The sequence below is a fragment of the Musa acuminata genome, chromosome BXJ3-3 (genome assembly GCF_036884655.1).
Source record: "Musa acuminata AAA Group cultivar baxijiao chromosome BXJ3-3, Cavendish_Baxijiao_AAA, whole genome shotgun sequence".
Classification (NCBI taxonomy): domain Eukaryota; kingdom Viridiplantae; phylum Streptophyta; class Magnoliopsida; order Zingiberales; family Musaceae; genus Musa; species Musa acuminata.
In genome coordinates, this window is record NC_088351.1 from 24,610,762 (window position 1) to 24,632,970 (window position 22,209).

A 22,209-nucleotide genomic window follows, 5' to 3' on the forward strand; every position below is an offset into this window, starting at 1 on the left:
AGAGATAGAGAGGATTGTCATAGAGATGCTCAAAATAGGAGTTATACGAGCTAGTGTTAGCCTATATTCCTCCCTAGTTTTACTAGTCAGAAAGAAGGATGGCTCATGGCGAATGTGTGTCGACTATCGAGCACTTAACAACATTATAGTGAAAGATAAATATCCTATTCCAGTAGTGGGTGAATTGTTGGATGAATTGGGAGGAGCTCAGGTCTTCACTAAATTGGACCTACGATCGGGCTATTATCAAATCAGAGTTCATGAAATTGATGTTCAGAAAACTGCCTTTAGGACACATAACGACCATTATGAGTTTCTAGTAATGCATTTTGGTTTAACCAATACGTCCTTTACCTTCCAGAGTTTAATGAATGATATATTTCGGGCTCATCTTCGTAAGTTTATTTTGGTTTTCTTTGATGACATTTTAATATACAATCATTCCCTAGAAAGTCATTTATTACATTTACGAATTGTCTTTAATATTCTTCGTGAGCATGGTTTTTTTGTCAAGAAATCCAAATGCAGTTTTGGGCAACCTGAGGTTGAGTACCTCGGCCATATCATATCTCAAAAGGGTGTTGCAGTTGATCCTTCAAAAATCCAAGTGATGACAAACTGGCCAATTCCAAAGTCAATCAAAGCTTTAAGGGGGTTCTTGAGACTAACAGGTTATTATCGAAAGTTTGTGAAGAATTATGACAAAATTAGTGCCCCCTTGACGTCACTTCTAAAGAAAAATACATTCAGATGGTCAGAAGAGGCAACTCAGGCATTTCATTTCTTGAAAACTACAATGACTACTACACCCGTGCTTGCTCTACCCGATTTTAATAAGATGTTTGTGATTGAATCTGATGCTTCTGGAGCTGGAATAGGGGTTGTATTAATGCAGGAAGGTCGGCCTATTGCTTATGCTAGTAAGGCTCTTTCCCCTTCCCATTTGAGTTTACCTATTTATGACAAAGAGATGCTAGCCATAATACATGCAATCACAAAATGGAGACCCTACCTAATTGGTCGACAGTTTCAAATACGCACTGATCACAAAAGCCTCAAATATTTTCTAGAGCAAAAGATTTCTTCTTCAGAGCAGCAGAAATGGGTCACAAAGCTACTGGGATTCGATTATGAGATCATTTATAAAAAGGGGAGTGAGAATTTAGTAGTAGATGCCCTCTCACGCCTTCCAGAACAAGCTGAACTAGTAGCTATTTCTATTCCTATTTACGAGACTTTGGAAGTTATCATAAGGGAATGGTCAGATAATCCTGAGATCCAAAACATTATTAAAAAATTAGAAGAAGCCCCAGGTTCTATCTCAAATTATAGTTGGGATTCAGTGGACTTCTAAAAAATTAGAAGAAGCCCCAGGTTCTGTCTCAAAACATCATTATAAAGGCCGATTAGTGGTTGCCCCACATTCTTCTTGCCAAACAATAATTCTGAAGGAGTTCCATTCATCACCAATTGCTGGTCACTCGGGATTTCTCCGCACTTATAAGCGAGTTCGACAACTTTTTTACTGGAAAGTTATGAAAAATTTTATCAAGAAATTTGTTAATAAATGTGATATTTGCCAACGTCATAAAAGTGAGACAGTAGCCACCCCAGGCTTACTACAACCCCTCCCTATTCTTGATCCTACTTAGACCGACATATCTATGAGTTTCATTAACGGTCTCCCACCATCTCAAGGAAAGAGTACTATACTTGTAGTCGTGGATAGGCTTACAAAGTATGCTCATTTCTGTACTTTACGACATCCTTATACTACTGCAAGTGTTGCTCGTATTTTTGTAGAAAACATAGCTAAGTTGCATGGGAGTCCCCGTTCCATTGTTAGTGACAGAGACAAGATTTTTACTAGCTCCTTCTGGACAAAACTTTTTCGTTTACAAGGTACTCAGCTGAATATGAGCACTGCTTATCATCCACAAATAGATGGGTAAACTGAAGTGGTAAACAGGTGCCTAGAAAATTACCTCCGATGCTTTACTAGCGACAAGCCGAAGGAATGGATTAAATGGCTTCCCTGGGCAAAGTGATGGTATAATACCTCTTACCATTCTTCTATTAAAATGACTCCATTTAAAGCAGTTTATGGTCAACCCCCACCTATAATTACAAAATATATACCCAGTTCTTCTAAAGTTGATCAAGTGGACAAGGAATTGATGAATATAAATAAGATTATTCAACTTTTAAAGGATAACCTCACAGTTGCACAAGCAAAAATAAAATAACAAGCTGATAAACACTGAAGTGAACGAGAATTTACTATGGGTGATTGGGTTTTCCTTCATCTTCAATCCTACAAGCAAACTTCCATAAAGGTCCGATCTTTCATGAAGCTATCTCAATTTTTTGGGCCTTATAAGGTATTAGAACGCATTGGACAAGTTGCTTATCGCTTGGATTTGCTTGCTAGCTCTAAAATACATCCGGTCTTTAATGTTGCATGCCTTAAAAGGAAATTGGGTGAAGATGCAATAGTGCAGTGCCATTTGCCAAACACTTCTACTACTGGGGAAGTTCAAACTCAACCACAAGCTATACTTGATCGACGAGTTGTAATGTACCGCAGACATCCTGTAACTGAAGTGCTGGTGCAATGGGTCAACTTACCAAAGGAATATGCCACTTGGGAGTCCTACAGCATGCTTAAGGAGAAGTTTCCAGAATTTGATGCTGCTCAACCTTGAGGACAAGGCTGAATTGAAGGAGGCGAGATTGTTAGGATTCTTTTATTTTTTTCTTTTATTTTCTATGTTTTTTTTTTTTACGTATTTATTAAGTCTTTTTAGTTTAGTTAAAGTCGGAACTCTATAAATAGGGATGAAACTGTTTCTTTTCAGTTATCTATGAAAAATACTATTATATCTTTTGGAAAACCCTAGGAGGTCGATCCCCTCGAAGCGATCAAGGAAGGCTGATTCCCTCGAAACGATCAAAGAGATCGATCCCCTTGAAGTGATCATCCCTTTTCTTTCTTTTTTTTACGATAAGATTTTAGGATCTCGAAGTCATAAGCAAGCATATGCTGCAAACTTATCCAGGTCATGGAATCGTCTCTAACATATTATTATACTTTCGAGTTGCCATTTGTTTAAGCTCACCCTTCTGTTTCGGTTTTTTATCTTAGGTTTTCAGAGACGTGTGTGCCTGTTTTAAGGTGAACGGTCTCTTCTCCTATCATTTATTTCTTGGAGTTTGTGCATGGGGGTAAGAATTCCACGGAGCACAACTTTATCGTCTCGTAGGCGGGCGTCGGAGGGAGGCCAGAAAACGGACTCCGCGGTGTCAAGGAAGCGTCCAAAGATGCATGTTTCATCACGCGCGTGCTTGCCGTGAGGATTGGGTTCCACATGGAAGGTGCGAAGGTTTCGGACGCGACACGCACGGTAGGAGGATTGGGACGACGATGCTCTCCCCATCTCGTATGTGTCCTTATCCACTGACACGTCTCTCTCTCTCTCTCTGGACAGATTTGGACGAGGGAGTTGGCGACGTCACTCGAGGCCGTCGGCCCCTTTCACACGGTATGGTCGTCCATTTTTCTTCCTATTCCTTTTTTTTTTTTCTCTTGCCAGGTGGTTGGGAAAAAGATTTGCTTCGAGTTCCGTAGGATATCTGACCAAGAAATCCATCAACATGCACCTTACACCCCTACCGACGCCACGTCAAAGAGATGGTCAACTTTAGAACCATCTGCAAGTGACAGTGACAGTGACAGTGACAGCAGCAGCTGCGCTCATGGATGGTGTCGATGGCTCTCTTTGGCCTTAGTTCACGAGGGCAGCGTGCGTATATTTGGTCCCAACTCTTTGGGGCGAATTAGGCAGGTTGAATTCATTCGTAAATCCTGAAAAGAACACGCAAATTTTCCATGGCCATGGATATAACTTGATCGACAATGGTGTAGGTTAAAAGTGGCTGGAAAACCTGACAGGTTTGATCTGAGAAATAGGGGGCTGAGCACAATGCAGCGGCCTTTGTCAAAGCGGACATCGACAGAGGCGTGTGCGGAATCGTTGCTGATGGACACTTTCACGGGGCAGAGCGCAATGCAGCGGCCTCTGTCAAAAGCAGGCATGGTAAGAGGCGTGTGCGGAACCATTACAGATAGACTCTTCTCCCTCGCCACCTATTTCATACGTGTATCGATTATCTCCGACTATCCGGCTTTATTTATCTACCCTCCTCTCTGATTCTGCGGATCTCTCTTCCTCTAATGTATTAGTCGTAGGACTTGTCACCTATGGTTTCGTCCCAAGTTTATCACTCTTAACCCGTCCTCCTCCTTATTTGCTGATTTGTCTCCGGACGCTGTTATTTGGGTACTTTCTTTCTGGCCTTTTCCAAAGAAAATCTTCCCGAGTTTGAGGAGGCTCAAGGTATCGGCAGCCAATAAAACGAGCTTGTCTTCCTGCTTTTCTTGGATCTTAAACGGATCAAGACTGGGACGTTGTGTCTGATTCAGAAGAAGCTATGTCAGTGAGGCGAGCTCTCGTGCCTGCTTCGTCGAGCATGCTTTACAGGGTGGGTCAGTTTGTGTTCGTCCTTTGGTGATTTTTGCAGTCTTATTTTACCTGTGCTGTTGCTGTTGCTGCAGCTTGCAGGCCGGCGATCCTTTGCGTCGCGGTCCGCTTCATCCTTGCAACAGGCATGTCTTGACACCATCAGGTGAGATAGACACGATCGTATATGCTTATTCTTATGACTACCATGTAATTCTGTCCCCCTTTTTCTTTTTTGAGTATTAACACATTTTTATTAAACCTCGTATCACTTTTTCTTGTGACATAATATTCTCATCATGCTTGCAGTTGCTCCAAATTGGTTGGAGCGTCGGATTGCCTCGTTTAGAGGCTTTTGAGTAAATTCTCTTTGGCGTGTAGATCTCATCCTTTAAGTTGTGCATGGTTTTTTAACTGCAACCTCCTTGGACTTAAAAGAGGAAAATAAATTAATCATCTGTTCTATAAAGTTAGTAGTTTGTCGTCAAACCATTTTATATGTTATATATAGTTCTTACTTATGGATAATTGTGTTCATCTTCAGATTCTAACCCAAACAGTTGTTTCCTTGATTTTACCCTATGCTATGCGATGTACTAAATCCCAAATGATAATTCTTGTTTCTTTGTGTTCTTCTAGGATCTTTTAATCTATTTTAGTATGGTTAATAGTTTTTGTCTAATATTTTAGTTTAATAGAAATATACCTTGGTGATTGGAAGGAAAAGATAAATGTTGAAGACTTAAAGTATCCTCTATCCTTACCTTTGATTACATTCCCCAGCATTCAGTTACAAAAAAGAGTATTTATTTTGGTTCCTACCGAACGAGTAAAAAGAGAGACTCTGCAATTACTACCTTTACCGTGGAGAACTTGCAAGAAAGGGGGCATGTCTTTTCTTTTACCTTTTTTTTTTTTTTTTTTTCTTTTGGGGAGGAGGAGGGATTGAAGGAAAATAAGAAAAGTTAGCTATTTTGAATTTTGTTTTTCTCTTTTTTTTTTTGTAGGATATCATTTTCATAAGTTGTGTCCTCACCTGAAATTTTAGCAGCTTGTTGAGTTGCTGATTGACATGAACTTTTTTCACTTGTGAAATCCGCAGGAGTGATGAAGAAGATGCTGATATTAACTGGGATGACCTTGGGTTTGGTCTCGTACCGACCGACTACATGTATGTAATGAGATGTGGTCGAGATGAGAAATTCTCGTCCGGAGTGCTTAATCGGTATGGAAACATTGAGTTGAGCCCATCATCAGGAGTCCTAAATTATGGGCAGGTTTGCAGATTTATGGCACACATCTGTCAAGAATATTTATTATGTTTCTTGCAGTTGTAGATAGTGTTAGTTCTGTAGCTCTTCTCTTTAATCTGTATGTAGCCTACAGGGACCTTCATATTGTACATTCCACCAATCTAAACTAAAGGACTTTCGAAATTCCTAAATTGTACATATACATTCAGTAGGTGATGCTGTTTAAACATATCTATGTTTAAAAAACTTGTTCGAACATTTTCGGTAAATTGTGAAATCATTGTCTTGATCAGGGTCTATTTGAAGGTCTGAAAGCATATCGGAAAGTAGATAATGGTGGTTTCTTGCTCTTTAGGCCAGAAGAGAATGCACGTCGAATGCAAATGGGTGCAGAGAGACTGTGCATGCCATCTCCATCAGTTGAACAGTTCATTCATGCCATCAAAGAGACAATATTTGCCAATAAACGATGGGTATGATGTTCTTAGGTTCATATTACTGAGATTCTGTTATCTGTGAGAAAAGGGCTCATTCAGCTCCGAATGGTTCACACGAGATCCATCTATATCATGGTTTCTGAAACAGGTGCCTCCTCAAGGAAAAGGTTCACTCTATATCAGACCACTACTAATAGGGAGTGGACCGGTGCTTGGTTTGGCTCCAGCACCAGATTACATGTTTCTAGTCTATGCTGCTCCTGTGGGTACATATTTTAAGGTAACTGATGCTTAATGATTGTCCTTTCTTATTTTACCACCAAATTATTTCTGTTTTTGCAACCAAAGATAATTTTCCTTTTTACTTGTTTATCATAAAGAGCTAATTCGGTATCTATCATCGATACATTGTATTTTTACTTGTTACTTGATTATGCTCAAATGGAGGGTTAAGTAGATGTGTCTTTTGAGGTCCCTCTTTTACGTGCATCTCATACATGTTGCATATTTACCTAATTTTCTTGAGCTACATTAGTGAGTGTTATATAATCTTCCTTCGCTTGCAGGAGGGTTTGGCTCCAATCAATCTAGTAATAGACGATAACACTCATCGTGCCACTCCTGGTGGGACTGGTGGTGTGAAGACAATTACCAATTATGCACCGGTATTTTTCTATTTCTTTTTACCTTATTTAGTATAATATGAGGTTCATGGGCTTGCAATCTCCATCTGCAAGTTGACTTGTCCAATCACTATCCTATATGATTGGACATGTTTTCGAAGTTGCTTCTCTATGAGATTAATCTTTAAAATGTTTCCTAGAGTTAATTTTGTCCTTGGGTCCTTTGTAGACAAGTCAGTATGATTGTGTAATTCCAATAGACCCAAAGATCATATTTGCCTAAAGAATTACTGGTTCTGTTGGAGAAATCTAACAAACATTTTATATCCCCACTTGCATCCAAAGATACTCCTTTCATGTTTTCAATGCAAGGCAACAACGTCAAGGGTTTTCAGTCTTGCTCCATTTTTCAGGTTCTCAAGGCACAGACACAAGCTAAGGCTAAAGGATTTACGGATGTTTTATATCTTGATTCTATTAAGAAAAAATATTTGGAGGAGGCCTCTTCATGCAATTTGTTCATTGTGAAGGTATGCTTGTGCCTCTTTTTTGGGGAATCTCTTTTGCTAACAAACAAGTAATCTCACAAAAGAAAAAGAAAAAAAAAACTCTGCTTTTATAATCTATTCTTACCAGAAATTAAAAAAAAAAGGGAAAACTAATGTTCAGTTAACATGTGAATATTTACAAGATTTTCTCTTGCAGAATGATGTCATTTCAACACCGGTTACTATGGGAACCATTTTACCAGGAATCACCCGCAAAAGCATCATTGAAATAGCTCGTGATTATGGATACCAGGTCAGAAATTGATCATTACAAGAACCGTTGTTATCTGTTCTTTTGAAAGGCAACGCGCCGGTATCGACATTAGGCAGGTTCAACTTTACCGAATCCGAAGACATTTCATACTTCTTTCAGAAGAAAGACCAAAGATGAAGGCCCTCATGATACATTTAGTGCTTAAAGATTTACAATATGACATAATTTTAATACTAATCTGAGAAAACTATGTAGAACTTATATCTTGCTAATCCATCAAATTTAAGTGATAATTATTGAGCTAGTAATGAAAAACTGCGAGACATCATAAGTTGTACCCAAGGTGCATCTTGAGTTAGAGATACCAAAATAATACAGACATGAATTTATTTTTCATTTTTGCTAGAGGTAAAGGATTGAAAAATATAGCAAAACATTCATGAAGAGTATTTGAAAAATATGACCTGAAGTGAGTTAGCCACATATGTGTTAGTACATCCATAAAAAGTCAGATTCCCTTGGTTGAAAAACAAAACAGTTGCATAATTTATTTTCTCCTTCCTTCACTTCATTTATTTTAATTTTCTTATTTCTGTGCCAATCAGGTGGAGGAACAGCTTGTCTCTGTCGAGGATCTGATGGATGCTGATGAAGTATTTTGCACAGGAACCGCTGTGGTTGTTGCTCCAGTAGGCAGTATTACTTATCAAGGCCAAAGGTACTGATAAATGTTTTCCCCCTTTTTTTTTTTTGTGTGTAGATCATTCATATGGCATTGTTTCAAAAAATATCTGCCACCGAAACAGTGAATATTAGAATATTAGAGCTTGATATGAAAAAGAATGACCGAGCTCTTAAATCTTCTTCTTGGCAAGATCAACAGGGAACCAAGAATCAGCATAAGATCCACTGATAGATTGTTGTAGATTAACAATGCTTTAAATCTGCTCTAAAATCATTTTACATTAAAACAGAAACCATCGGTGCCCTATAACCACTGTTGTAAGCTGCAAGGAAGGAAATAAAAAAAATAAAAATGCTGTTCTCCTATCTATCTTCTTTTGCTTTTCAGTTCTTGATCATGGATAATTTCTTTGCCTGTGCAGGTTTGAATATAAAACAGGAGCTGCAACTGTCACTCGAAAGCTATATGATATCCTCACCGCAATTCAAATGGGGCGGGCAGAAGACAAGAAAAGATGGACGCTTGAAATTGATTGATTGTCCCAAACTTTTTTGTATACATGCATGAGAATCGTGCGTGAGCAAATTATGAATCTGAAAGGAAAGTGTTTTTAAACATTGATTATGACCATGTTGGGAGCTCACAGTCCCAACATATTATGCATCTAATGGTTTGCCATCATATGGTGAGGCAAGCGTATCCTTTTAATTATTTGGTTTGCTAGATCATCTTTTCTTGTGGACAAATAAACTTAGCGTTTATCTTTAGAGTGAGAGAATTACTGATGAATTTTGCATAGCCTATGAAACAACATGTATTATTATATTATTGTTTTTATTATTATGCCATTTTCTGTAAAATGAACCTTGTCATTTTCTAGTGACAACAATTGAGTTAAGATATATATATATATATATATATATATATATATATATATATATATATATATATATATATATAGTGCGTGCAGCGCTAAAAAAGGCCTAATAATTTACGACCTGGCCCACGATGATCAATCAGGCCCAACCAAAACGGACGGACGGACAGTACTAGCATGAACACGAATCCTAAAGTCTCTCGCCTTCTTTACCCATCGGCTTCATCATAGCTGGGGTTGTGAGGCTTGCGAGGCATGCGGAAGCAGTCGAAAGTGATGCTGAAGAGAAAACCCTAACCGAGGCGGAAAGAGAGGATTCGACCGTCGGCACCACGGATGATGGCTTCGGTGATCACGGCTTCTTCCGGTTCGATGTACCTGGTCACAAGTAAAGTAAGTTCGAACCTCTTTCAATTCGCTGAACAATTCTCTGTGCGTTATTTTGTGAGGATCGGTGGGTTTCGTTGATGGGGAAATGGGGACAAGGTAAGAGAAATGAAGGTTCGGGAATTCACCAATAATGCACTTTGCTTTACCAAGTCCCTCGACGATCTTTTAGGTCGAACTTTGAGGGAATTCCTAATTATTTGGACATTCCTCCGAGCTAATCTAACTATTGTGACCCAAGGTTATTTCCAGACGATGGTGATGTGCTTGCGGTCATGTCCGAAACGTTGAGATCCTTCAAGGAGATTGTTCGACTTCTAACGACACATTCACATGAGAATCGTGATGTTCTTCATGTCTGCTTGTACATATTGCATACTGATATAGAATTTAGATGATGCTGGTTTGTCTTGATGGAAAAAGGTTTAGACTGTAAAAGTGTTTAACTTGATAAAATTGGATTGCTTTATATCAAGCTGAGGTACTAATTTTGGTGGACTGTTGGGGATTCTAGTCGTGTATAACTCATGACAAACAGACATCTTAGTTTCAGCCACTGTGGTGATTCTTTTATTTTATCAACCCTAGCTTGCTCTAGTGTTTGAGAAGTTCTTGAAATTAATGCCATATCTTTCACTAGAATTGTCACTGGTCATACCTTTGATTAGCTTGTTGTATGCTTCCATCGTTCTAAAGATCCCTGAAGGATGTGCCATCGAATTGCAAGGGCAAAGTTATGAAATCTTAGAGTCGTACCAACATCTGTGTTTCCATACTTATAGATCATCTAAGTCGGTCATTTGCAGACTGCCATAACTATAAGAGTTTTGCATGACATCAGAGGGAAGATGACAATTATTAAGGATGAGAAGAGATTAGATACCTTAAGGTATTGTCTGGTTCTGAATGGAGGAGATTCATTAAGCCATTGACTGGAGGCTCCAGCCTGCCAGCCACGATAAAGTTATGAAGCTTCAAAGAAACCTGGTTAAGGTACTTTGATCCTGATAACCCAGATTAATTTAATCGACCTAGTGAATTTGATTAAAATAGCCATCTCTTGTTTTTTTTTAAAAACCAGATTTAGTATAAGTTGATTGTAGAATGCTGTGTTGAAATGCATTATATGACTTGTTTGTGTTTTTCTGTCTTCTGAGATAATATGTTATTTTGTTCCTTTTAGGTTTATCATGTTTTCCCTAATAAATATAGATTTAAACTGCACTAGGCATAGCATTGTGAATAATAATTTCTTACTGGATTCTTTAACATTCTTGCTTTTCATTTGGCAGATAATAACTCACTGTAGCTGTAGAACCTTTGACCATCATGGCTTCTATCCTTCTTCAAAATACCACTTAAAGCGGCAACCTATAAGACATTCAATAATAAAATTGCAAGCTGCTGGAAACTTTGCTCAACCAAACAAAGCTACTAGTTATTTCAAAGATTTGGCAGATAGGATATGGGAGGCCTCTCCTAAATCGCTCAAAGAGTTTCCTTGGGAAGAAGCTAAAGATATGGTTCTTCGCCAATTGTTCTTTCTTGGAAAAAAGGCTCTCAGGTGGTCCTTCATTGGGCTGTATGCTATAAGCTTTTTATCGGACATATCTCTTGCTATCTCAAGAGATAGAGAACTTCTTGTACCAATTGGCCTGTTTGTTGGTGTAGCATTGGCAGATTTCATAAAGGAATCCTTGCAAGAGTTTTTGAAAAGTCGCATAGAGGTATAATTTGTGATTTACTCATGATTTATTTTGATTATTCTATTTCTGTTCAAATTTGTGATCATACCCTTGCATTTCTTACTGCTTTTGAACAGGATGGAGACCCTAATACAAATCTTCTGGGCATTGGATCATTTTTTGTGTTTGTTAAGTTTGTTTCTTTGTGCTTCAAACTGCAAGGTAAGGTGCTTCTTTCGCATATTGGCAATGGTGGACTGATGCAAGTTCTGTGGTTGGTGAGAAAGTTGCAGCAGACAGATGATATCAAGAATCAGAACGCACGGTCGACTGATGCAAGTACTGTGGTTGGTGAGAAAGTTGCAGCAGACAGATGATATCAAGAATCAGAATGCGCCGTCGGTCAACGGTCCCAGTCCTACCAGTTTAATTAATAATACCTACAAGCCTTTTCTTTGAGAAAAATTCTCTCTTGAGTTTGACAACAAGAACAAGATTGTTGTTCTTTGTTATGTGATTTATGGATTGAGGAGGTTATTGTACTCAACATACGATAGTGTGGCTCAGAGAAATCAATCAACTTTTTACCTAGTTCTGCACCCTGTAAGATCTATCAGTAGTGAGTTGACCCCTGCATCTTACATGTATTTGTTTAGCATTGTTTTCAAAAATTTATCAAGATAGGTTGTACTCCCTACCATGCATGTGAATTAAATAGATGACTGAGACAGGTTCAACTGAGGCGCTGATCCCCAACTGGCAGAAGGTTTGTTCTTGGATTGCTGCTCTAACAATCTCCAAATCTACATATGATGCTGTGCTTCGATTTTCTTCTGTGATCTGGGTGTTATCTTCAACATCATGTGTGCAATAACCGAGTGAGTATAGTGGATTTGGTCACCATTGATGGGCAATTTGTTGTTCCCCAACTGCGCACTCACTCGCCTTTTTCACCATTACTGCAGGTTATGTTCATCTACATGTGCAAAGTCCATGAAACTGCTTGGATAGAGTGGCTTATTACCTGACGACTAAGGTATTCTTTGTTTCACCTCCTTGAGAGTTATTGGAACTTAAAAACTAATCCTTACTATCATGTCCTGCCTATACTAATAAGATTTTAATTTATGGTGTCTTCAAATTATGATGACGGTAATGATTTAGAACGTACTGATTCGTGTACGGATTGCCTTTGATAAGAAGCAAGGTCACAGGACAAATCCCAAGTTGCTTCATTCGGGACAAGAAGCATAGTAGATTAGAGTTTCAGTCCTGGAAACAACTCGATCTATCTTAGTTGATGGATGGTATCATCAGCTTTTCTCAAGGCTAAACTACAACTAAGTAGTCAGGATTTTAATTATGTTAATAGTTGCATTAAAGCCACTGATGTTACTGAAATGAGGCATTAGAATGTCTGTCAATTGGTAGAATTGGGTAACCATAAATTTTATCGTATCCTATTATCTCAAATTGGATTTAATGCATATTCATTCTTATATATATGCATCCCTAAATGGCTTCGATGTAATGATAATTCACACAGATCCATCGTCAATTTAGACATGCAGACATGATGAGAGCAGCAGATCACAGCCAAGACAAATAAAGAGAATGTTGGTGGTGACAACGAAAAGGATCAAAGAGTGGTCAAAAGTTTACACTGCATCTGCTGTGAGAGAACCCTTCTTCTTCTTCTTCTTCTTCTTCTCGACTAACTAAAAAACCATCATCATCTTTCTCCTTAGACCTGAAGCCTATTTCATGTCTGCAGTATTTTCCACCAAAATAGCACAGCAATTCCTCTCTTCGGTGACTTGCTCATGAATCTGAAATGTATTACCAACCCGCAGAAGATTAAGCATCGCCCCGTGCAGCGAACACTGGCATGTGAGGCGCTGATGGAGCCCAAGTAGAACCAGTGAACTCTGGGGATGATCCCTTGGCATACAACAGCGAGAGCTCAGTTTGATCCACGGAGCTGCTCAAGCTCTTCCCTAACCTGTCCGTGTCACCGACCCCTTGCATTGACCTCGAGCTTCCCACGACCAACCCATGAAGAACAGGTGAGAATTCCATGGGGCTCCTGTACTCGGAGGGAGGAGTTTGCTGTTGGAAGTCCATCTTCCACCCCGCACCAGAGCTGCTTTCTTCTGTAAGATCTCTGCAGCTATCCTGTGCTGGAGGTGGCTCTTTTCCTGCATCAGTTGCCTTGTTTGATCTCCTGGCAAGCTCTCCCGACAGCAAGGTACTGCTCGCCATTATCTTCTCCACATCGTATCTTGCTATGTCAAAGTTAGTAACTGCATTTACCCCACGAAATCTAATTGCTGCAATGTCATAGGCTTCGGCTGCTTCCTCTTGTGTACCTGAAAGGCTGATGATGATGCAACAGTGATCTTATTGAAGGTGGCAGACATCAGAAACTTACTGAAGGTTCCAAGGTACAGATCTTTGTTCCCAGCAACTCGACCGATCCGAGCTTGCCACCTTCCATGCTGGTGATGCCTGAAGAGCAACATTAAATGGCAACGAATCAGCAGATGATATCAAAGCTGAGAAATGTGGATGCTCCATCTCTTATAACCCCAAGTCACCTCCACCTTGTGACTCCCCGGTACATCGAAGCACCTCGTGAGAACCCACTGCTCCTTCTGTAAGCAAATCGAAGCAGAGATAGATGAGACCTCCACCAGTCCCATTTAGGATTAGTGGACAAGGAGATTCACCTTCTTAAGTGGGCAACGTACTCTTGCCTGGTCATGCTCTTCATCTCGTCAAGCTCTTGTTGGTAATTCTCCGACTGCATGAATTCCCATCACAGTATTGCAAGTATGAAGAAGATTTGAACTGATCAAACATACCGGGAAGTTGATGTGTGTTGATGAACCCCAGTACTTCAATGCAGCCAAGTCATATGCTCTGGCAGCTTTCTCCTCCATATCGTAACCCCCTGAGAGATTGAAATGCGAGTGGTATATCTGAGCTCACTCATGAAGAAGTTGACAGGTGGAAATGAAGTAGATATCTGAGTTCAGGGAAAGGTTACCAAGATAAACTGCAGAAGCTCATGATGCTTTATGACACATCTCCCAAAGCAAGAACATGGCAGACAAGATTTCATTTGTAGTTAGCGTGGTTTAGTTTTCAGTCGGAAACATCTGGAGAAGAGGTTCTCGGAACAGAATCTATTTGCTCTGCTCTGCTCACCTTGCCTTCCTTTCCTTGTCTGGCCTTCTTGCTTGCAGGTGTTGTCCCAGAGATGTGCTTCGTATCTACCAGTCCACCGATGCCTGATGCATGAAAAGAACTCATCGTATATGTTTTTGCCAGAAAGAAGATCACCAGAAAAAAGAACATTGATTTGATTCATGGCGAAAAGCATGAAATGTTTGCAGTATCCTACAGAAGAAAATGAGAAGATATACTAAATGACGGCCCTAGTAAGAATTACCACCATGACCACTGACCGGGTAACACCTCTATACTGAGACGTTCTCTGCCCAAAAGTGTCAACGCTTTTCCTATGAACTGGTTGCTTCCGGCCCCCTTTGCCGGTCCTCCTCTTTCTTGGTGCATCTGAAGCCATGCACTCGGTTGCAACAGCAGCAGAGGTCTGCAATGGAGCTGTGACATAGCTGGACTGAGCCCCAGGGCTCATGGACAAGCTCAAAGATTGCAGATGACCATATCCCATTGCACCAACAGGGTTACCAGCTCCAAGACCTCCTTCCTCGCACGATCCGTTGTTGCAAGCATTGTGGTGCCAGTGCACCCAATTTCTCAGTCCGGGAATGGCGTCCACGTCCATTTCATGGCTTGTCACCTCAGAGCACATCCCTTCCTGCGATGGCCCAAAGCACAGTTGTTGTTGCACTTGCATCTGGTTGACATGGCCCCCGGTCTCAGATTCCTCGTTACGGTGCATGCTGTCTAAGCTTAGAGCGATTGCTGCTCTGTCATTGTTCTCATACTGGTGATGGATCCCCATATGCTGTCCGCCACTGAGAAAGTCTGCTAGTTTTGGTGATGGAGATAGCATCATCATTCCTTCATCACATTGAAACATGAATAAGAACAAGCATTTCTGGAACGTATTACCGATGCGATGACTTCCGGGCAGACCTTCCTGCTGTGATCTCCTGAGTGCTTCCATGTTGCAGAGAGACCCATCGGACTTCAATGGCATGATGGATAGCTGTGAGTAAAGTCCTCCGCCGTTCTCATCTTCCATCCCGTAGCATACACCGGAGTTGCATGCTACTGCAGTCGGAGCAGCGGCAAGGGCGGGTCGAGTTTGGCGATGAGGTGGCTCTGAAGACACCTCCGTGTTCATGTGAGTGGAGAGAGAGAAGCCCAACCAGTTGTTGCTGCTCATGGATTCCATTCTCCAAACACTGCACTAACGAGAGGAGAACCACATAAGATCATTCAATCTAAGCAAAAAGAATGAGCTCCAACAGGCAAGTGCTCGACAACAATAAACAGTGGGGATTTGTGGTCTGAGAAGGGGGGATAGTGTTGTAGTTTTTCGTTTTTATGGCGACGCTGCTAACAGGGAGAAGCCCCCCTTCCATTCTTTATATCTCACCATCAGATACCCAAGCAAGGCTGCTACCTTTACAGTGTAATGGCCAGGAGACAGTGTGACAGGGAAAGACGACTGTCCAAGTAGTCACTTCACAACAGTACTTTCTGTACTAAACGCAGTGCAATCCATGAATCCTGTTTGTCCTCAACGTGACCTCCATTTGCATAGATTTATAAGCCTAATTCACTGCTATTACAGAAGCTAAAAGATCTCCAAAGAGTTTCTGCAAAGGCTTTCCTGTGATGTATGCATATGTGCATGGCCTTCTTAGGGACAGTTTTCATGAGGGAATGATTTGGTACCGGAGAGGTATGAGGTACAGAGAGATTCCAGGGTACAGATGTCAACATCCATGTATCCTTATACCCATCTCCTTTTTGATTACTGCAATGATGACCGTGTCAACCACACTCTTCTCCCCCACCTCAAAAACTATAGAGCAAGTTGCCTCTTCCCCTTCGACTCATTTGCCTTTGCTACTGTGAGAATCTACAGCTGAAACCAGAAATGATCATGGCCAAACTGACAGAAGCAGATCATAAGAAGGGGACACTTTTGGTTTGAGTTCGAAGTAAAGATGTTGCAGGTTGATGACCGAGCCTCAATAAGGATGCATACAGGTCTGTGGTCTGTGAAGTTTATCTTTCACTATGTCGATTTAGATACTGCCACTTTGATTCTCATCTGCTGCCATTCTGTTCATCCTCGAAACAGCACACCGACTGGTTCAGCACAATGCCTGATTGATTCCAACGGAGGAGGTTTCATGATCCAACCTGATGTCTCTTCTTTCTGAAGGAGAGTGCTGAGACCGGACTGATGCCAAATGGGGACTCCCGTGGCGGAGACCAAGATGCATTTCGCTTCAAGTACACGAGATGGAGAGGCTGCGGTACATACAAATGATTTGACAGTTCATACTGCATCTTCTGGTACTTGAGAGTCGGAAGAAGCTCGAATGGGGACAGAGAAATGACCAGTACTACTGTGGAATTAATGCGACTCTCTCAAGATAACACGGAGATCAAGCTTCTGCTACCGTTCAATAATAGTGCGAAGCACAAAATCCAAGAAAGATACCCCACACAATGGATCCCTATTTGGTAGCGATCGACTGAGAGCCACAAGAGAGCTGTACACTACAAGAGTAGACTATGCCGATACGGGAGAGATAGAGAGATTAACTATGGTGTGTGTGATGGAAAAGAGGAGGCAGTCGGAGACCTAAAGGAGCCCCCACGGATGCCACCACCATCATGGAAAGTGGCTGGGTTGAAGGAGAAAGAACAGTCATGGTAGGGTCATTGTCAAAGCGAGAACCAAATGGATGTTGCAACATTGCTTCCCATCTGTTGGCATGTGATAAAAGCAGGCTGAGACGGGACAGAGCCTTCAATGCTGAAGTCGTCTTCAGAGGTCAATGCTGACGGCTAAGGCTGAAAAGGGTCCCCGTCTGCTTTCTCTTCCTCTTTGGCTTTGTCGTCTTACTTAGCCTTGGCGGAGCAGTAGAAAGAGCGATTTGGGTTCGGGGGAATGTTAGCGGTAATTAAGTAAGACACTCGTGAATCTAAGTTAGGATTGAGTTCTCCGTTTGATGCACGAATGAGCAGCAATGAATCTTTTGCTACTGAACGGAACGCATGCCGTTGATGATGTCAGAACTCCAAGAACGAGTGGGTGGGATGTTTGGGAGGAGGGATGTCTGGGAGCACAGCAAAAAGTATTAAGCATAAAAATTATATTATTATTATTATAAAAAAAATAAATAATAATATATTAAATTTATGATAAGTATCTTTCGATATTATTTTTAAAATCATATATAATTGTACCATCATGAAATTTGAAAACATTAAATTACAAGAAGAATTAGACTCATTGATTAAGGATCAAGGAAGATTGAAAATAGATCATGGTGAGAGTAAAAGGTATAGAATAATAATTAGCAAATTTCTTTTGGCATCTCAGTCTCATTATAATTGAAAATTTTTTCTATTAGTCAATAATCATAATCATAATCTAATCAATTTTATAATATATCTTAATTGATATATTATTAGTCGTATAGTTTATTTAAAAATAATTGATAAAATATAAAAATTAAGATTAAAATGAATGAAATAAAAAATTATTTAAAAATAATTTTAATTAATTAGATTTTAAAACTTTTTTAAAGTTTTACACATGTGTATGAATTTTATAAAATAGACCAATAAATCAAATAAATATAATAATATCACATTAAATTTGACTACCAATGCAAGTCATAGTTGTTGTATGTCATCAATATCATATTTTCTTTTATGTATCATAACACTGTTAATTCTTTTTTTACTGTAGCCCAAAACGATCATTGTAATTTATCTTATCAAGATAATACTGTTATATATATATATATATATATAGACACAAATATAAGTATATACATAAATATGAACAGGATAACAGAAACAAATAACCGTAATTGTATGAACAAGAATATCAATTATAATATCCACTGAAACATATATCATCATATCTTTTATGGATTATTTACAAACCTAATTTGAAGAATATGTTGTTTTAAATATTTTAGACTATAAATCCTAATGGATCGATTTGCAATTGATATAGTGAAACTAAGATTCTTAATTGACATTAATTATTTTTAGATTTTTTTCTTCAAATACTTTATATCATAATATATAGAACTATTAGAATACTTTTCATTCGTAGAGGAGAAAACTATTATGATATATTATAAAGTATATTCGGTACTTGACAATTGAGTCTAATCACACCGAGTCATAAGATAAAATTTCATAATTATAAAGTTTGATCAATAGCCTCAAAGCATATCACTAAATTAACTTTTATTCTTTATAATATAATAATAATATATTATTTTATATTTTTTCTTATAAAATATATCTCTCACTAATAAATATAAAATGTAAATGAGACTTCTTACTATCGAGTCAACTTACAAAATCAACATATGAAAATATAATAATTTTAAGATAATCTAATTTCATATATGTGAGCATATGATTTTTTTTCATCCCTTCTAGATATCTTATTATTTTCTTTACAACCTTTTAGTATTTTATTTTTAGATAACTCTAATATTTACCTAGTATTTTAACTATAAAATTGATATCTGGTCTGATATAGGTTTAAGCATCTAATAAACTTTCAATTACACATATATAAGAAATAATTTTCTTTCATTTGATATTTTTCCAAGCAATTTTAAAAATAATTGCTTTGATTAAAATTTATTATTTTTATCATTTATTAAACAAATATGTATATTAAATCTCTTGAAGACTTATTTAATATATCCTTTTCCAAATAGCCCTAGTAATCCTTGAAATCTATCCATAAATATCTTAATATCAATAACATAAGATATCTCATTCACATCAACCATCTTAAAATTTTTAGTGAGAAATATTTTAGTTCCGTACAATAGATCAAGATCACTACTAACAAGTAAAATTTTATTTACATATAAAACTAATATAATAAACTTGCTCTAATTAACATTTAGATATAAGTATTGATTAATAGTATTTTTCTTAAATATGATGGAAATAATAGTATTATGAAACTTTATATATCATAATCTAAGGCATATTTAAGATCATAAATGAATTTTCTAAATTTATATACCAAATTTTACATCTAGATCTTCATTCAAAAATTACATTAATATAACTTAAAATCATAATAAACTATTAATGTATGATTTTTAACGAGTCTATTAGGATAATGCTTTCTTTATAAGTAAAATCTTTAGCTATAAGTCTAATTTTATATCGTTTGATATCATCATTTGAGTCATATCTATATAACAGACTCTTCTATAATTATTTGGTAATTCGATGAGTTCTCAAACATCCTTCTACTCCATTGACTTCAACTCTTCTTTTATTATATCATATCATTTTTCAAAATCATTATTTTCCATAACTTGTGATAACAATGAGGGGTCCTTTTAATTCCTATGTCGTAATTTGATTATTGTATATATACCATATATAATAAAAAATGATAGGTCTATTATCCCATTGAGATCTTATCAAAACATGATTGTGATTCTTCTATAAGATTATTAGTAATAATATCAATATTATGTGAGAATTCATCAATATTATTTTATTATTCATCCTTATCAATTCTTTTAATGATTTGGGAACAACAATATCTAAATTAATAAAAGAGTTTTAACTTGTATTTTCTCAATATCATGATTAAATTTTGAGATTTGAGAAGTTTTCAATGATAAAGGAGTATCAATCTCTAAAATATTATAAACATTTCCAATGTTAACAATTTTTTCTTTGTTGTTGTCTTCGAAGGTAACATTCCTCTATTTCGACTAGTACGTTTTGAAAAGTTTGTTGAATCTTTGGTCATGTGTATTGAGCATTCACTATCAAGATACCATGTTTTGCTCCTAACTTTTATTTGGGGACATACCTACAAGGAAAAGGGGTTTACTTTAGGTACCCATTTAATTTTTAGCTTTTCATAGTTAGGTTTATCTTTCTTATCTTTTGGCTCTAAATTACTTATAGTTCCTTTATAAACCCAAATTAATTAAAGATGATTATATTTTTTAAAAGAGCATGTGTAAGCATAGTGATCAAACTTTTCATGCAAGTTGCATTGAACTTTCTAATGTGTATGAGTATGCAATATTGGTCATTTTACAAACATGATTGGCTTTTGATGAGTGTTACTACTCAAAGCCAATGCCTTCTTTACTTGATATCAATCTTGTTTAGCAAGAATCATATCAAGTGGGTTGTTTTAATTTTATTTTTTCTAATGTTTATTGTAGTAATATGTTTTCCTTTTTAAGAGATTTTATTACATCATTACTATTAATAGACTCTTTTAAGCAAAATTCTAATTTTTCATTCATGGCAAGCCATTCTTTGTATTTTTCAAAGCATATAATTCTAATGATTTTTTAAATAACTCATTTTTAAGTTTAAGATTAGATGATTCTAAGTGTCATAGTATTTTTCAAAGCCTTTGTTCAAGTAATCATTTTTGGATTTAAGAGCAATATACTTTCTTTTCTTTAAAAGGTTTTATTTTTCTTCATCATGTGCTTTGTATATCATTTCATCGATCATTAAAGATCTTATGATTTCTTCAAGAGGAATATTATTTAAGTCTTTAGCTTCTTAGATTGTCGTTATCTTTCAGTCCTAACTTTTTAGAAGAGACCATAAAATCTTACTCATTAATTCAAACTTAGTATAGTTTTTACCAAGAGCTTTTAATCTATTGACAACATCCGTAAAATAGGTGTACATATCACTAATAGATTTTCTTGGTGTAATTTTAAATAATTCATAATTATGAATAAAAGATTAATTTTGGATTTTTTTACTTAGCTTGTGCCTTCGTGAATGACTTCAATTGTGTACCATATATCATGTGTAATGTCATAAGTTGAAACCTATTTTTATCTAAAGCATAAAATAAAATATTCATAGCTTTAGCATTTAAAGAAAATATTTTTTTTATAAAATTATTCTATTCCTCCATCGGTTTAAAAGATTTTTGAAAACCAAACTCGATAACATTTTATAAATCAAAATCTATAGAAAATAAAAAAAATATTTATGTTTTTCAATAAATATAATTTATCCCATTAAATATGAGAGGACATGTGATGAGTGTCTATCTTAATGATTTGAAAACGTCATTTATTCTTTCATGGGTGCTAATCCAAATGAGAGATTCTTGCTGTACTCTGATACCAATTGTTAGGATCTTAATGACATTTCTAATTCGACCTAACATCAAGCCCAATGATTTTCATAACAAACGAGCTTCATTTCAGCCTAATACCAACTTAAATTGACCTAAAAAACTTTAATTAAGACCTTAACAAATCAACCACACCTCCAACACCTTTATGAAACTTTTGGCATGTTGTATGTTCTTTTTATATACCATCCGATCTTCTGACATTTCATCCGAACCTCTGTCACATCGCCCTTTTATTCAACATATTGACCATTCCACTAGCATATCAAAATTTTTATGACATCTAATCTTCTAACATAATATCTGATCCTTTTAACATGCTGCCCAAACCTATAGTATGAAGTCTAATATCTAGCATGTCGACCAATCCTTTGACTCGACATCCAATTTTTAACTCGATAATTTTTCTAGCACAACATTTGACTCTTCTACTTCAACGGTTGGCCCTTCGGTGGTTTGAGTTTATAATCGAAGTATTTTTTACATCATTTATCTTAAAATTATATTAATCCAATAAACTCATCAGTTAGTTTCATCATTAAAATCTGAGATTCAATAATCTTTTCCTTTCTTATGATGACAATCAATTGGTGATGGAGTCTTTACGAGGCTTCCCT

At 37.3% G+C, this 22,209-nt stretch overlaps 3 protein-coding genes across 3 annotated transcripts; 2 read left to right on the forward strand and 1 right to left on the reverse strand.

Annotated features, from left to right (window-relative positions):
- Window positions 1–4,186: 4,186 nt before the first annotated feature.
- Window positions 4,187–9,047, forward strand: LOC103978344 (branched-chain amino acid aminotransferase 2, chloroplastic). The gene is made up of 10 exons (XM_009394109.3): window positions 4,187–4,542; window positions 4,616–4,686; window positions 5,623–5,797; window positions 6,067–6,246; window positions 6,359–6,490; window positions 6,777–6,875; window positions 7,247–7,363; window positions 7,539–7,634; window positions 8,201–8,313; window positions 8,702–9,047. Exons 1-10 carry the CDS (start codon window positions 4,492–4,494, stop codon window positions 8,814–8,816), a joined length of 1,149 nt encoding a protein of 382 aa, XP_009392384.1. The 5' UTR covers window positions 4,187–4,491; the 3' UTR covers window positions 8,817–9,047.
- Window positions 9,048–9,324: 277 nt separating this feature from the next.
- On the forward strand, window positions 9,325–11,926 carry LOC103978343 (uncharacterized). Its single transcript, XM_065140678.1, has 3 exons — window positions 9,325–9,550; window positions 10,837–11,271; window positions 11,367–11,926. The coding sequence occupies exons 1-3, from the start codon at window positions 9,494–9,496 to the stop codon at window positions 11,604–11,606; spliced, it is 732 nt and encodes a 243-aa protein (XP_064996750.1). The 5' UTR covers window positions 9,325–9,493; the 3' UTR covers window positions 11,607–11,926.
- Window positions 11,927–12,803: 877 nt separating this feature from the next.
- On the reverse strand, window positions 12,804–15,565 carry LOC103978353 (AP2-like ethylene-responsive transcription factor ANT). The gene is made up of 8 exons (XM_018823029.2): window positions 14,700–15,565; window positions 14,440–14,522; window positions 14,279–14,287; window positions 14,094–14,182; window positions 13,959–14,032; window positions 13,833–13,883; window positions 13,661–13,737; window positions 12,804–13,598 (listed from the first exon to the last, which is right to left on the reverse strand). The coding sequence occupies exons 1-8, from the start codon at window positions 15,563–15,565 to the stop codon at window positions 13,087–13,089; spliced, it is 1,761 nt and encodes a 586-aa protein (XP_018678574.2). The 3' UTR covers window positions 12,804–13,086.
- Between the last annotated feature and the right edge of the window lie 6,644 nt (window positions 15,566–22,209).

Excerpts from the sequence above, each read along its gene's own strand:
- LOC103978353 (XM_018823029.2), bottom strand. The coding sequence starts at position 15,565 with ATGAACACGGAGGTGTCTTCAGAGCCACCTCATCGCCAAACTCGACCC. Across the intron at positions 13,884-13,958 it reads TACGTTGCCCACTTAAGAAG|AAGGAGCAGTGGGTTCTCAC; the intron begins GTGAATCTCCTT and ends ATTTGCTTACAG. Across the intron at positions 13,738-13,832 it reads ATGTACCGGGGAGTCACAAG|GCATCACCAGCATGGAAGGT; the intron begins GTGGAGGTGACT and ends GTTGCTCTTCAG.
- LOC103978343 (XM_065140678.1), top strand. The coding sequence starts at position 9,494 with ATGATGGCTTCGGTGATCACGGCTTCTTCCGGTTCGATGTACCTGGTC. Across the intron at positions 9,551-10,836 it reads TGTACCTGGTCACAAGTAAA|ATAATAACTCACTGTAGCTG; the intron begins GTAAGTTCGAAC and ends TTCATTTGGCAG. Across the intron at positions 11,272-11,366 it reads TTTTGAAAAGTCGCATAGAG|GATGGAGACCCTAATACAAA; the intron begins GTATAATTTGTG and ends GCTTTTGAACAG.
- LOC103978344 (XM_009394109.3), top strand. The coding sequence starts at position 4,492 with ATGTCAGTGAGGCGAGCTCTCGTGCCTGCTTCGTCGAGCATGCTTTAC. Across the intron at positions 4,543-4,615 it reads CGTCGAGCATGCTTTACAGG|CTTGCAGGCCGGCGATCCTT; the intron begins GTGGGTCAGTTT and ends CTGTTGCTGCAG. Across the intron at positions 7,635-8,200 it reads CTCGTGATTATGGATACCAG|GTGGAGGAACAGCTTGTCTC; the intron begins GTCAGAAATTGA and ends TGTGCCAATCAG.